We start from the raw sequence: 15999 nt of genomic DNA, 5'->3' as shown, positions 1-15999 counted from the left end.
TTCATTTTTTCCTCCTCTCTGCCCGGCAGCTGTCTTTCCCTTGTATTTCTTTCTTTTTTTTTTTCTGGCCACCATTGTAGAACAAAGTATCATAGTGGGGTAAAAAAAAATGGGTTTTAGAACAAGACAGGCTTAGCTTCAAATCTTGAGTCTACTATATTTGGGTTTCCTTGGGTGAGTTACTAACCTCTCTAAGCCTCAGTTTCTGAGTCTGTAAAATGGGGACATTATCCACCCTGTAGAACGACTATGATTTTAGTATACACCAGGTGGTAAATAAATGGTCCTCCTGTTAATTTCACCTCATATCAGATCTACTGCTCAGACACCTTTAGAGGTTGCATATCACTTGACAGTGAAACTTAAGCCATACATCTTGGCCTTGTCTCTCATTATTCCTTCCCCTAAATCCTAAACTCTTGCCAATCTGAAATATTGGCTGATTCCATCACTCTTTCCTCTCTGCTTTCACACTGCAGTTCAAACACCAAGTCCTCCCTGATTACCTGAGTAAGTGGCTCCCTCCTCTGCAGTCCTATATGTAGTTCAGTGGCACTAGGGCCAACCGTTTTGCCTTGCAGACTAGGCAACTCTGCTCTAGATTACAAACTGCTGAAAGCTAAGGCCTTGTCATGTTCATCTATTACCCTGGATAGTGCCTCAAGTGCAGTTGATGCTCCATAAATACTTGATGAAAGAACAAATTCATTTTCTTTATTTCAATGGGCTTGTTTTCTCTGTAGAATCAGATGTTTGGTTACTCTCATCTTCACGCTATTTTGTTGGCTTCCAGAGAGCACATTACCATTAGATGCGCTCTGTTCTCTCCTTTAATTGGAAAGAGATTTTGGAACTGAAAAATAAGAGTTATTTCTCCAAGCCTCACCTTCTGCCACTCCTTCGTACTCACCCCGCCTAGTACAGGAATCAGACTACTTAGCATTGCGCAGAACACGAGTCTTCCTCCCGCCTCCTTTCCTTTGTACGTGCCTGCCGTTCCCTTCTCCGGGAATGCCCTTACCCCGCCTTCCTTGCCTGGAGAACTCCTACTCATCCTCCAAGACTCGGCTCAGACATCACCATATCATCTCCTCTGGGAAGGCTTCTCTGAGATGGCCAGAGTGGCGACCCCTCCCCCCACCTTTAAGCTTCCTTGGCATTCCCCAAGTAATTCTAACAGTAGTTATGGCATTGTCTGCTTTTCCTCCACTCTTCTAGACAGTGAATTCCTTGAGGGCCAGGATTTCTGTTCGTCGTTGTACCTTCTCTACCTTGCTCAGTGTTTAGCATGCGTTAGACACTTGATCCAATCAATGAGCGAACGAATCTGTTAATTCATCTAACACTGCGGAGTTTGTTTGGAACAGATTCTCAAATATTTCAAGACTTAGTCCTCTATTTGGAGTGCTTCATGCTGGAGATTCGCCGCCCTCCTCCCCCAAATTGCCTTGGTTTGGTGGAAGGGGAACAGAAGTGATCACGGTGTGCATAAGAGTTACTTCTGTGCTGAGCTGTAATTCACCTGCTCCGGCACCGACAGGGTTACAGCGACCCCGGGGCGGAGCCAGCCCGGTGCCACCTGCTGCAGGGCGGTCTGGCGCATGCGCCCTGGCACCTAGATAGTCTCTACCTGCGGGGGCCTGGCCGAGGAGGAGCGCTTGCGCTCTAGGCCTTTTCCGCCTGGGGAAGTCTCGCGGGGGCGGGGCGGGGCGGGGCCGCTCGGGGAAGTTCTCGCGGGACCCCGACGAGGAGCGGAAGCGGGGCGGCTCTGCTGCTTCGGGTACCGGGCGGCGGCGGCGGCGGCGGCGAAGGCGAAGATTGTGGCGGTGACGGCGTCAGGAGCAGACGCTGCCCTCGGGGAGCAGCAGCGGGGTCGGCGGCCGCTCGCACCGCTGCGGAAGGCCCGGCTGGGCGCGGAGCGGAGCAGCTGCGCCACGGTGAGTGCGGCAGGCGACGGCGGCGGCGCTGCTCCGGTGCCTCTTCGTCCCCGCTCCGCAGCGGGAGTCGGCCCGCGGGGACCGGGCCCAGCCTACCGAGGGCCGCTGTGCCTGGGGTTCGGGACGGCAAGGCCCGAGCGGGGAGCGGAATCCCCGGGGCTCCGGGCTCCACGTTTCCCGTTTTGTGGCGCTTCCTTCCTGGGGACCGTCCTCCCCTGGCCCTTGCCTGGAGGCAGAGCTCCGTCCCCGGGGCAAGAGGCCGGGGGCTCCTAATTAAATTTCGTGCCTGTTTCATGAGGATTTTCGCAGAAGGAGCCCGGGAGAAGCCCGAGAGCACAGGGTATTCATTCTGTGAGTCAGTCTGACTCGGCCCGGGAGGCGGGGGATTCGCAGCGGGCTGCGAGTGTGGTGATTGATGCTCCTTCGACCTGCACGGCCACCACGTCACCATCTCCTGGTGTCTGGGCCGAATTTTGGGAAGACACCCACCAGCCCTGGTAACACCGTGAGTTAGAACGTTTGCTGCTGGAGCCGCACGCGCTGCCTTTACTTCTGTCGCTCTTTTTTTTGAGTTACTTTCTGAAAAATATTTGTCAGGAAAAATAAGCAGCAGTTGGTTGAAATGCTCCGAGGAAAGATTTCAGTGAAAGAGGAGAGAGAAGCACTGGTCTTTTTCGTTTGCAACGCTCTCCGTATATGTGATTGTAAGCCATGAGTTACATCTCGTTATTCCAGGCTGGGTTCAGATGCTATAAAAGTACAGTTTGCAGAGGAGCTGACGTGCACTCGAGGTCTATTTTTTGGTACTGTTGACTCAGAAAATAGTCGAAAAGACACAACGAGAGAAATTAGCATCAATCTCTTTCGGTTTTCTTGTCTGTCTTTCATTTTGTACTTCTCCAGTTGTTGCCTGCTCTTCCTTATTCTCTCCATTCTATTGCGGACGCAAAATGCTTACTGGTATAATGCAAGTCATTTGCCCCCTCCCCCCGCTTTTTTTCTAATCTACTTCCCCTTCCTCCTTATTGTCCCCTTTCTGCCATAATTTTTCAGGGTTTCTGCACTTGGGCGCAATTCGTTTTCTCCCTCAGTTAGATTCCGTTTTCTATCCCGGGAAGATACCCTCTTTCCTGCTTTATCCTTTACTTTTAAGCGTCCACTGTGTTCCTTCAGTCAGCCAGAAGGGATGCTAGAGAGCCATGCTAGACTTGAAGTTCTCCCCCTGGGAACGGGGAGGCTCAAAGGATTGACTTCATCCGTAAGTAATCAATACTGCTGCTAGGTCACTAGTGTAGCTTGCTTGTATTATTTGTGTTTTAGTTGTTTTGTTCACTTTAAGATCATGCTTTTGTGCTTGATCTGCTTATGCTTTTCTTTCTTTCTTTTTTTTTTTTTGACACTTTTCTTTCTGTGTCTCTTTTACATTAGGAAGGAAGAGTGGGTCAATTGGGGGCTGTGTGACTTCTTTTTGGCTTTTAGTAGGAGCGGTTAATGTTAAAAAATGAAAACCAATCCCCTATATTACAATAGAATTAAGATAACATGAAACACTTAAGGGACTAGAATTTATTTAGACCATTGATAAAGTGAAGCTTGCCTATTCCAATAGCACTGGTTATTCTTTACCAGGCTTTTTAAAATCAGGCATCTTTTCCTACATCTGTTATAATCAGCCTTCTTTGTTATGGTTGTTGGATTTTTTTGACCAAAAGAAATAACTTTATTTGTTCTGTTGCCCCTTTTCTTGTTCGAAATTTTCTGAATCCCAAAACAAAAAGGAAGGAGTTAATTCTTGTAATCGGCTTTCTTTGATACTAAAAGCAAGCATTTAAATGCTTGAGGCAGTTTACTTCCTCAGCCAGTGTATTCAGTTTTGAGGGATTACTAGGTTTTAAATACTACTAGTTGATGGTACTTAGAGATTTTTCTCAGTAATTCCTGTTATCATGTTGCATGTTATGCAGCAACAGTTCTAATTGTTACCTAGAGCAGAAGAGTACAGGATTTTGGAGAAATGAAGTGGTAGAGAATAGAGACCCACCATGCTCTCCTGAGAGAAATTAATAGTTACTTGTACAATTCAGAACTTTGTGGCACAACTGAATGGCCATTGAGAGTCTTGTTTTTATTTGTCAAAGTTCACTTTTTCCCAGTTTTACATTATTTCCACTTTATGCAAAGACACTGTAGTGCATGATCTGGAATGCAAAGTTTAAAATCTGGTTAAGGTACCCTTATGGTACAGCGGTGATTCTGAAAAGTTAGCATGCGTAAGAATTACCTGTGAATCTTATTTAGAATTAGGTTCTGGGCCCAAAGCCACTACATCGCAGAACTCCAGAAGGCACCCCACAGGGAATCAGTCTCTGAATGGGGTGATTTTGATGCAGCTGGCCCAAGGCCCAAAGCTCTTGTTAGAGAATGCAGCTGTAAAATAATGAGACTGGAGTATAGCTTTAAATTACTCAGCTTAAAATTACACTTTCTCTATATAGAGAGTAAATATTTAAAAGCCTAATAGAATAAGTGACTATAGATGTGATTAATTTTTATATTTGTAGACACTTGAGCATTGTTAGGACTGTGATAATGGAGCAATTTAATCGTGAAGTTTATATTAATAGGACTGTTAATTTGCCTACCGTAGAGTTCTTCTGCGTCTGTGTGTAGGTGGAAGTTCTAGATTTACTATGAGAATATGCGGACCAAAGTTTGGAAAGGGACTGGTGATGCTAGTTAAAACACCTCTTAGCACTTTACGCCAGAGACCTTGCTAAGGCCTTTATAGGTACTCTCTCTTTCACTCATCAAAATGACCTTATAAGGTAGATTCTGTTACTATTCCCATTAGTCAGCTAAGAGATACAAGGGATTAGAGAATATGAATTATTTCTCCATTGTCACCCACTCAGTTATTAAGTGGTAAAGCGACGGTTGAATCCAGATCTTAACTCCAGAGCATCAGTAAGATTTTAGTTTTTTCTAACTACAAAAGTAATACATGCTTATAGTAAAAACAGTGAAAACAGAATTGAGGTGTATAGTGCGGAAAGTAAAAATGTTCTATGATCTCGCTCCCAGAGGTATCCATTGTTAACCTTTTGAATTTTTTCTTTAGCACACACCGATATATATTATTTTGCTTTACAGAAATGGGGTAAACTGTAATTTTTCTGCAGTTTTTTTAACTTGATAATATATCTTGGTACTTATATAGAAAGGTATTCCATGGATATGCTCATGGATATTGATCAGGTATAGATGTATTTTGTACATGGTATTCTGTCACTTTTTCAATGAGATAAATCTGGGAAGTGGAGTTGCTTATTCAAGGGTATGTATTTTTAAATTGTCAATAGATACTACAAAATTATTCTCCAAAAAGATTGACGTAATTAATTCCCTGCTAGAGTGTAGGCTCTGTGATGGTTTATTATTATAATCCAGTACCAAGCACATTATCCGGCATATCGTAGCTGCTCAAAATGTTAAATGAATGAACACTGAATAGAGTAGAGTCTGAAAGTCTCTTTACTCAAGAGTATTGCAGAGACTGGATATTATAAATCTTTAAAAAATTTTGCCAATTGGTAGGTGAAAGAAATCTCATTGTTTTAATTTGCAGTTTTTAATAGTGAAGTTGAACGTCTTATCATATGTTTTAAATAGAATCACATTTTAACTTATTTTCAGTGGCTTAATGTGGGGCTCTGTCCAAAAGCACTTCACATATATTATCTATATTACCTAATTTAATGCTCAGTGAACTTATAAAGCAGATGATATTATCCTCATTTTACGGATAAGAAAACTGGGGCTCCTTTAAAAGGCTTGCCCACAGTTATAGCTGGTAAGCATCAGGGTCATTACTTGAACCCCAGGTCAGCCTGACTTTAGAGGCCATGCGGACTTAACACTAAGCTATTGTGGACCAGCAAGTATCGTGTATTTTATTTTCTGTGAGTTTTGGGAAGAACAGAGTTAAATAGAAGAAAGAAAAGAAAATCCTGCAAATACCTTCAGGAGACTGCATTTTAGGATACAATGCATATTGCTTGAAATGAACAATTCAGGCTGCACTTGCCTTCTTAAGATTGACTGCTTGTGATTGGCAGCAGAGGTGTGTGCTGGTCGCAGTTTAGACCTGCTCTCATTTGGCTTCAGCGTTAAGTGTACTCCCAACCCATTTTCTTGGGAAATGAACAGCAACATCTACTCTGTTAAAATCATTATACATTGTGTCCACTTTCGGATTTCTTCCTTTTAGCAATTAGTGTTGTGCATGTGATAGAATTTTTTTGTCTTTAATGAAACACACCCTTTTGAATTCCTTTAGCTTATGTGCTCTTTTCTGTGGAGAGGCTAATAAGCTGACCTCTTCAAGTTTTCTGTGTGAGATGCTAATTTTTATTTGGCTCAGCCACAGAAGTATTGACTGTGCTTGGTTTTCATTTCTGTCAAACTATATCTCACAAAGCAGTGGTTACTTGAAACATAATTTTCGAGAGTGTTGGTCTGTTAAAGCTTTTTCTAGGAGACCTGTGGTAGGTGAGTAACGGCAGGAAAATGAGTGTTGAAAACTGTCTTGGTTTTTATGCTATGGCTGTTCCATTACACTGCAGTTGTAGGAAATCCTGAGCTGACATGGAAGTGTATGCCGTTACTGCATAGTACCTTGACAGTGACAGTGCTTTGGGTTTCTGTCTGGTTTCCGTTTCTCAAAAATGAAACTCATTTTTTTTAGATCTGCTCAATTATTCTTCAGCTTCCCATCATCAATACATAGTCCCAACAGTCAGACCTGGAGACCAATGTAAATAAATGGTCAGGTCAGGGTGTGGAAAATCCTGATAAGCATGTAGCCGAGATTTCGGAGCATTTGTAAAAGATTAAAAATAGGTACACACATTGGAAAGTAGGTAGATAAGGAAAAGCAGTTATTAATGCCAGGGAAAATTGAAGGATTGTACTAGAAAGGGAGGTTGGTTGTAATACATTATTTAGCTCAGCAGTGAACAGAATTTCTAGCGTAGTACTGCTGCTTCAACTGGAATATGTGGTATCACTGGATGGGGCGATTGGGAAATTGGGTGGAACAGCTAGGTCCTCATCTTTCAGGTGATAGATTATGGCTCGAATAAATTAAGAAACAGCAGTAGAAGCATATTATTTAGAAATGCTGTAAGTAAATACAGGGAGAAAGCTAAAAACAAAATAGAGGGTGCTTGCTCGTGGGTGTTGGGATAGGGAACTGATCTTTTTCATAAGCCTTTTAGTACTCAGCATTTTAAAGTTATATACGTGGATTAGTTTGATAAAAAGTAAAGTAGCTGCAGAGTGTGTAAGTAAAGGGTGTTTAAGGACACACAAAAATAAATACTCTGAGACTAAATCTTCTAATTTTTTATGTTTGTTAGAATTCTTTCTTTCCTCTCTCAGAGGCAGTGTCTTGTAGGGTGTCCTTGGTATGGCTTGATAGAATAAATACTGGTCAGGGTTATTAGTTTACCTGCAGCAGAATGTTTGGCTTTCAGAATTTGACTGAAGGACTTTTTATTACCAGGTGATTTCTTTCCTCCTTCGTAATACTCTTTTCCCTCTAATGTTAATATTCCCAGCTGGTTTACTGCTTAGTCTGTTTGCAGCTATGCTTGATTAATGCCCCAATTGTTAACTTTAGAACAAAAGAGTAATAATCACTGGTGCCCCTCAAATGAGTTCTCTGCTAGGTGGTAATTATCCAAGAAGGGTGTCACTATAAATAATCTGTCCCCATTCTGCCAGTGTCAGTGTTGTTTTCTGCTTTTATTTAGCCTGTGTGAAAACAGTGACTGATCCAACAAGAATGGGGCTTTATTTTCCTATAGTTATGCAAAAGTCTAGGTTGTGTCCCATATTCATGGCTGGAGACTCTGCCACCACAGTGATTGTACTGTCCATGGTTCACCGTCACCTGGTATACTACCTAAGGGTTATTGCAGAATCCTTACCTGCAAAAAATGCAATTTGGATCAGTTTAGTACTCTCCTGGCTCTGGGAAAAGCAGCTGTTCTCAGGGTAACTGTGTGAGAGACTTCTGTTTGACTTTCTGGCACCATCTCCCTGCACTTTCTTTCCCCAGATGAGATATCTGGCAGCTCAGACTCTGAAAGACAGATTCCTTTCCAGTGTAGATTAGGACTTCAGCTCTGCTCCTTAGGCTAGTTAGAAATAATGCAAAGGCTACTTCTGGAATGCTGAACCTGGACTCTATTTCAAGGGCTGTTGGGGACCCCAGAGTCTTGGGGGTGTTCACGGGAGAGGGAGCCTTATGCAAGAGCAGGTCTCCACCAGCAAAAGGCTTGAGCTAGATCTCCTTTCTCTGGTTACCTGAGCTTGCTGGTCACACTTGGGATGTGGTAGAGGGAGGGCTGCCTATGCTCAGAGTAGCAAACTGAACACAGTCATTCTTGGGTTCACTTTCCCTGCTTTCCTAGGAGCAGACCAAGGTTTAGTTTCTGAGAACTGTTAAAGCAGCTCTGGACCAAAGCTCGCATTGCTTGCATTTGACTGGATAGGGGGCCCAACATTTTCAGAAAATGAGAAAGGTTGGCAGGGAGATAGGCGTATACTACTGAGAAAAGTAGGGTGCTATGCCCAGAGTGAGGCCTTTCTTTCAATGGTCTGCATTTGGTGCCCAGAGAAGAGTCTAAGGGGTGAGGGAGGAAAGGTGGAGACTGAACGGGACTCCAGCCGGTTCCTGCACACCGCGCACACCCAGCGGGAAGGAAGAGGAAGTGTATTCTGGAATAGCTCAGGCAGCTGCCGCCATTGGCTGGGAGGCCTGTCAGTCGCCTGGGGGCTGAGGCTGAAAAGAGGAAGGAGGAGATCAGGGCTCCTGCCTGGAAGGGAGGGAGGAGGGCTGAGCCAGATTGAGCCAGGGGGCGTGGGGGCTGGGACAGCAGGCCGATTGGCAGGGCGGGGCTGCCTTCGATCCTGGCCACTTCTCTCAATCATCCCTCTTCTGATACAGGGTGGCATTGTGGGTCCTGGAGTGCAGGAGGAGTCTGAAAAGAGAGGCGAGGCTGAGCCCAGAGTGCTGGGTTGCTTCAGCAGGGAAGACTCCCTTCCCCCCTGCTTCAGGCTGCTGAGCACTGAGCAGCGCTCAGAATGGAAGCCATCGCCAAATATGACTTCAAAGCTACTGCAGACGACGAGCTGAGCTTCAAAAGGGGGGACATCCTCAAGGTAAGTGTTGATGCCAAGTAAATGCTGAGATGGCCTCTGCTTGTACTCACATACCTTCTTTTGCCCTGATAACGTGTAAAAAAGCCGGCCTTGCCCTTTTATCACTGCCCACTTTTAACATTTACCATCGTGTGTGGTTTGGATAGCTGAGATAGATGCTGAGTAGAATATTAAATATGACTTAAGAGGGTTGGTGTGATATATGGTCTTTAACTGCCTTTGTGTGAATGCCTCGAGTATTTCTCTTTGCTTGTTGATATTAGTAATTCAAGTAAAGTCAAAGCAATATGATTATAGTAAGGAAGTATGAGCAGATTGATTTACTTTGTAGAGTTTTATTAAAAATTTAAGTATTTTTAAAAGACCTAAACTTGAAGTATTTATGTAAAAGCACTCAGTCTTATTTTACATAATCAAAAGATTTTTGCATTCTGCATTGTGATCCTAGTTGGTTACAAATTAATTTCTAGTTTAGAGAGGTGGTTAGAAGTATATGCCAAAACTCGTTAAAGAAACTCAGTGTATTTTTATTCTTTGTGAAAAACCTAATGGAGTTCTAAATAATAAGGTTTAACTTGCTGTTGTACAAGTCAGATTTCTATTTTCTTAAAAGAAACTTGAGGAGCAATTACCCCATATTAGACTCTAATTGCAAAAAAGAAACCTGCTGACAGTTTAAAAATAAGCTTATTTACAGTTTGCAGCTCATTTTGAGCCCCACTGTTTACATGAGGATTCTCTTTCCACCTGGCACATGTTAATTATGTTGTTTACCCAATTGACTGGAGCAGCTTGCCCTTTTGGATGTGTAATTTATTTTTACAGGAGTGGGTGTTATCAAGTAATATGTCAACTCTAAATGAGGAAAACCTGAAGTTTAATGTTTGCATATTCACTCTCAAGTTTTGACATTTTTTTCTTCTAAGCCTTAGTCTGATTGTTGGAATTTGACACCATTTGTTTACTATCCCTGAAATAAATTATTAGAATTTTACAAAGATTAAGAAAGTGGAAATGTAGAAATATGGTCCTTTATGCAAGGACTGGTGGGTTTTTTTTTCAAGCTATGCAGATCTGTGGATAGTTACTATTTTGCTCTCATTGCCTGAGGCATAGAGTTCTACTCTGAAGTTATCTGCGCAGTAGTTTCTGAATGTTAGAAATGTAGGTTGTACTTCGTAGAAGGTGATATTGAAGAGCCCTTTAAAGAGAAGAAAACTGTGTGTGTGCGCTTTTCAAAGGTGTCTTTGTGACCCCAAGCTTTTTGAGGGTATTCTCAGTCAGCACTAAATTGTCAGAAAGCAGACAGAACCAGCTATGGGTTTTAGAGTGACATACATCTTCTGTTTTCTTAAGAGGTAGAAATCAGAGCAAACATAACTTGGACTACTGAATTACTCTGTATTATTGGTGTACAGAGGAGGTAATTTGATGTTTTCATAGGTGATTACTGTTTTCAGCAGATAACCCTCTCGTGATATCGTAATAAGATTAGCTACTCAAGTACCCACATTTGTAGCCTGTATAAAAACCTTTGGGAGCAAAGTTTGTTTTTTTAATACAAACTTAGATTTCTCCAGTAAGCTTACCCTAGAAACTTAAACCTGGAAGCCTGGTAGTTCATGTTTTTCTCTGTCTATCCCCATTGCATAGTTAGCACTAAAGCTACAAATTGAAACAAAACTAGGGATTTGAGGTCTGTTTTTAGCAATTTTTAGAGAACTTTCCCTATTTACTATCACTGAAGTTTGTCCTAGACGTAGACCATGAACATTTCATGTTTTCCAACTTAAACTCTTGAACAGGTGTAAAACCCTTCTCTCCCATCATTACAGAATTACAGAAGGTGATACTGTTTAACATTCCCCCCGAAATATTTGTGATGGGAGAGAGAGTGAACCAGAGTGTTCACGTTTACTTTCAGATTTTCTTTGGGGAGAGGGAAAATACATATATTTGGTTCTTTTCAATTTGGTGGATAACTGGCATGTGAAGTCATAATGCCATTATTGCTTTTGAATGGTGGCCGTTAGCTGTTTGTTAGTAATCTTGTGGCTGTACTCCAAAAAAAAAGAATGACGATACAGTAGTTGTCCTTTGTCTCATAATTCTGTGAAACAGTTGAGTGAAGAGGAGGGACATCGCTTTGTCTTAAGAGCTGTTAGTTAAAAAAGCAGTGTTTTCTTCATGTGATTATTCAAGGAGTAACTGGCTTCATTTGAATGGCTTCGATTTGATTTGATAACTTTCGGATGTTAGTTATGAGCCAAAACATGTTTAGAAGTGGCTGGAATAGCACTGACCGCCAGTTTAACTTGATCAAAATAGGGATGTATTTGTCCTGTCTTAATAAAGGGGGCATGTGCCTGTGGGTATTGAATACATTTTATTCGAAGATAAGGAAATAGAAAGGGGCTTAGTCCTCTGCCTCTGACTAGAGTTCAGAAAGATTACATCCTCTGTCTGTCTTGGAGTTCCTGGTTGACTTTTGGTTAATGTTGACGCCTGTCTTCCAGCACACCACTTCCTCAGTTTCTATCTACACATTGAATGTATTGCCCTTGGAAGAGAGAAGAATAAAGACATTTTACTGGAAGCCTAAAACAGAACAGAATGCTTCAATATATCTATCTTTGTTACTTTCCCTCTTATAAAAGCTTGTGTTTTTCTTGGGGAGGGGAGGGCACTGGGCCATAGCAGTGGAAGGAATTGCCTTTCTATTGCAGGTTTCAGGCCTTGCGTGGCTGAAATGAACCTAACCCCTACCCCCACCCCGACGCCGTTGCAGGGCTGACTTGAGACAGTACCAGGGGTTCTCCACTGAACAAGGCTCCTGAACAGTCTACCCTAGAGCACACAAAATGTCTGAGCTTACCGAAAAGTTGCATGCACCATTTAGGGGCTTATGTACATGTACTTCACATAAGGCTTCATAGGAATTTAGACTATTTTGAGCTGTCAAACCTATGCTCGTTCTATTCTCGAGCTGGCTTCGTGTTTTCTATCAAGGGAGACCTTCCAGTCTAGAAGAGAACCTACAGTGGATCATCTAGGTGTCTTCTGCTGTGTCTGGCTACTGCCTTTGCCAGTTTCCTAAACTGCCTTAGGTCCTAAACTAAATAGGTCCTGGGTTCATACTCAGATCTTTGAAGTGTTCTTTGTCTCAGTGCTGATGACCCTATTTCAGTGTCATATTTACTGAGCATCTCCTTGAGCCACATCCTGCACTTAAGTTGCTTTGAGAGTTGGGGAAGAAATGTAAGATGTACTTTCTCCCTTTAGGAACTCTAAATTCAAATAAGAGAAGTTGATTAATATGTGAAACAGTATATGAGACTATAAAAAAATTAGAGGATTTTTAGAACAAAAAAAGACTTAAAATCTCGTAATTTAGGCTTTTATTATTTTATAGATGAGGAAATGGCGGCCCATAGAATTAAATAATCTGTCCAAGATCACAAACTCTTAGCACTTAGTAGTGAACTAGTATTTAATGGAATGCTGAAGTTGTGTTACATATGTAACTGCCAGAGTAATTTAGGAAGGGAAGAGATTGGTAAGAGCTGAAGTCAGAGAAAGCTGTGTGGAAGATCTATGTGGAAAAACTAGACCTTGTGAGATGACTAGGACAGGGCTAGGAGAAGAGAAGGGAGGGTTGGGAGGAGGTTTGTGCTTGTTGTGTTTGAGATAGGAATGCTAGAATAAAGTTATAGACTGTGACATGGTGGAAAATAAGGTAGAATTGGAGCCAGACAAGAAAACCCACTAAGATCTTGTCCTTAAGAAGCCTCTGAAGGTTTTTAGCTGATGACGAACGTGTGTATCATGGATCGCAAGAAGGAAGCCTGGAGTCCCAGCCTGGAAGGTTGCAGTAATTGGCTGTGAGATAAGTGCCTGCATAGGCATTGGAGACTAGGAATGAAGAACTGGGGTGGTTTGAGAGATGCTGAAAGGAAAAATAATGGGTTTTCTGCCTGTCAGCTGGGGGTATTTGACTAAGTCTCCTGTGTAATGAGAAAAGAATGCTCATGGAGTGGGCTCCTGAGAGCCAGGAATCTGAACTAGGGTTTGATTGGTTACAGTTTTCACAACAGCTATAAGTTCTAAATTTCCATACGTGAGTCTCATTTCAGGTGTTTGAATAGCCAAACCTAAGAAATAAGAGGTTGGGGTGATTTTTTATTTCTTCACTATTTTAAAGTCCTAGTATCAGTATGCTTTTTGGAAGCATTTCTTTGCGTGTTAATAAGAATTCTTTTCAGTCTTGTTGACTAAACCCAGAATATTGCATTTGATATTTAAGAATGAAGACTCTTTGAGTTCTCTTATGGCAGATAATTTGTTTGCCTTTCATTATGTTCATTTTTCCCTTGTCATCTGAATGGACATTTCCAAATAGGTGGTAAGAATGAACTTTCAGTTCCTATACAAGACTCCTTTTGGGGATCTAGCCGAAGAACCCCCCCCATTCCTGTTTGGAGAAAGAAATGAATAAGGAAATTCAGTGTTCCTTTGGGGTCTTTCATGTTTCACCTCTGTAAGCTATTATAGTTGAAGTCATCATTGAATAGCTACCATGTATGGAGCATTTACTATATGCCATGAAGTTACATATTGTTTCTAATTTGGGGCACTGAAAGGTTGGCAGTATTAACACCATCTTACTGATGCAGAAACAGGCTCAGAAGTTGAGGAACTTCCTCAGGTTTATACATCTAGTAAGTGGCAAAGCTGGGGTTTGATCTTAGGTCTGGCTGAGCTGCTCCCTCTGCAGTACATTAATGCTCACTTAACTGTCGGGGATGAGTAAGCCAGGAACGTAAGGTATCAGCAGTCTTGCTTTGCTCACCTGCCAGGTGTGGGCAGCAGCCTGTGGCACTGCTTCTGCTGAGTGACTTACTGGACATCCTATCTGAAGTAAGTTGACTGCAATAGTGAAAAAAATGGAAAAAAGAAAAAGGCAAGGTCATTTTGCTGTCAGATTAGCAAAGATGATAAAGATTGACTCCACCCCCTATTGGCCAGGGTCTGAAGAAACCTCCTGCCGGTGGAGGTTTGTACCAATACAGTCTTTCCAAACAGTGGCTTGGTGATATATATCATAACACAAAATGACCCAGGTTTTCCACTTTAAGAATTTATCCTGGGGCTGGCCCTGTGGCCGAGTGGTTGATTTCGACGCTCTGCTCTGGTGGCCCAGAGTTTCACCAGTTCGGATTCTGGGTACAGATATGGCACCGCTCATCAGGCCATGTTGAGACAGCATCCGACATGCCGCAACCAGAAGGACCCACAACTAAAGATACACAACTATGTACCGGGAGGCTTTGGGGAGAAAAAGGAAACATAAAATCTTTAAAAAAAAAAGAATTTCTTCTAAGAAAATTCTCAAATAAGTTTTTAAAAATGTAGACATGAGGATGTTTATTTCAGAGAATCTATGTGTCACCTAGAAAAGAAATTTCTGCAATTAAATTATGAAATACGATCATTTAGAAGATGCATTTCAGAGATGTTAAAATGTGTGGAAAAAAGGCATCTTCAAATCGTGGAAATACTATATTAGCAAAACAAACAGCAACAACCCTAAGTAGCCCATCAGTGGGGGGCTGTGTAAACCGATTATGGTGCCTGTAAAATGGAATTCTGTGAAGGTATTAGTGTCGAAGTAAGTATATATCAACAAAGAAGAACGTCTACACTTGCACAGAGAAATGTTTAAATGGATCCTTTTTTAAAAACTAATAATGTAATTAATACGTTTACTGCTTAGTATGTCCTTGCACCAAACCACGTACTGTTGAACTTGTATTCCCTTTTAATTCTCAGAATAATCCTATCAAGACAGGTGCTATTATCCCCATTTTACTGATCAGGAACCTGAGGTTTAGGTTAAATAACGTGCCCAAGTTCACAAGTTAGGATTCAAATCCAGGCCGGTTTGAGTCCAGATTCCATGTTCTTAACCACTACCCTGTAGGGCCCTTTAGACCCAAGTGAGGTCAAACTAGAGAGAGAGCCCATTTAGGGAAAATTGCTCTCTATTTCTGTTTGCTTATTAAATACATAGCCTTCTTCCTGAATGGTCCCCTAAGAGGTAACAGTTATTTCCAAGGGTCTGGGTTTCAGGTGATTTCCACTCCTTTTTGGTACTCTTTTGTGTTAGTTGAATTATCAGTTTTATTAAAACAATACAGTTATATTCATGTAGTAAGTAGTTAACATTTTGTATCTGCTGTACCAGGACCGATTTTCCTGGAAGTTGAAGTACACTTGGTGAGGGCTTAGTTGTTGGTTTCTTAACAACTGAGGTTTAACCTGCTTTTAAATCTTTACAGTTCACTGTGGTTATGCTTAGTGTCATAAAACTTAGAAGTCTTTTAAAAAGTGACTCACAATCACTTCTTGGGGAAAATGTTGGTCCTTTTGGCAGATACTCCCTCGGTTTCACCTCCTTGTCGATGTGGAATGAGACACCTGTCATATTGTGGTAAAGAACATGAGCCTCAGTGCTCCAGGCTAGACCTACCTTCTTTGAATCCCAGCTCTGCTGCTGGTGGATCCTGCATTGTGATCTTGGACGGTTTACTCTGTGCTTTGGTTCCCTCATCTGTAAAATGGAAACGGTAGCATCTACCTTCGTAGAGTCACAGTGGGGTTTAAAACTAATATTAGTGTGGTTAAAGCAGTGACTGGCATAGGGTAGACAATAATGCTAGCTGCCATTAGTTTTATTAATGTTACTCACGTGCACAACTTTGATAAGAGGGTGGCTGTCCAAGCCCCAGCTCGGGTAACCGTTAAGTCACATAACTCTACCCGTAAAACTGGCCTG

The 15999-nt window shown here is 42.0% G+C and overlaps 1 protein-coding gene across 1 annotated transcript in view; it reads left to right on the top strand.

Annotated features, from left to right (window-relative positions):
• Positions 1 to 1605: 1605 nt before the first annotated feature.
• Positions 1606 to 15999, top strand: part of GRB2 (growth factor receptor bound protein 2) — a 62172-nt gene continuing 47778 nt past the window's right edge. Inside the window, exons 1-2 of the mRNA XM_014839817.3 lie at positions 1606 to 1937; positions 8950 to 9164. Of these exons, the coding sequence (XP_014695303.1) occupies positions 9087 to 9164 (78 nt within the window). The 5' untranslated portion in view covers positions 1606 to 1937; positions 8950 to 9086. The remainder of the gene's footprint in view (positions 1938 to 8949; positions 9165 to 15999) is intronic.

This window comes from Equus asinus, chromosome 13 (assembly GCF_041296235.1).
Source record: "Equus asinus isolate D_3611 breed Donkey chromosome 13, EquAss-T2T_v2, whole genome shotgun sequence".
Classification (NCBI taxonomy): domain Eukaryota; kingdom Metazoa; phylum Chordata; class Mammalia; order Perissodactyla; family Equidae; genus Equus; species Equus asinus.
The sequence above is the reverse complement of the archived record's forward strand: the minus strand, read 5'-3'. Positions and strand labels throughout refer to the sequence as shown.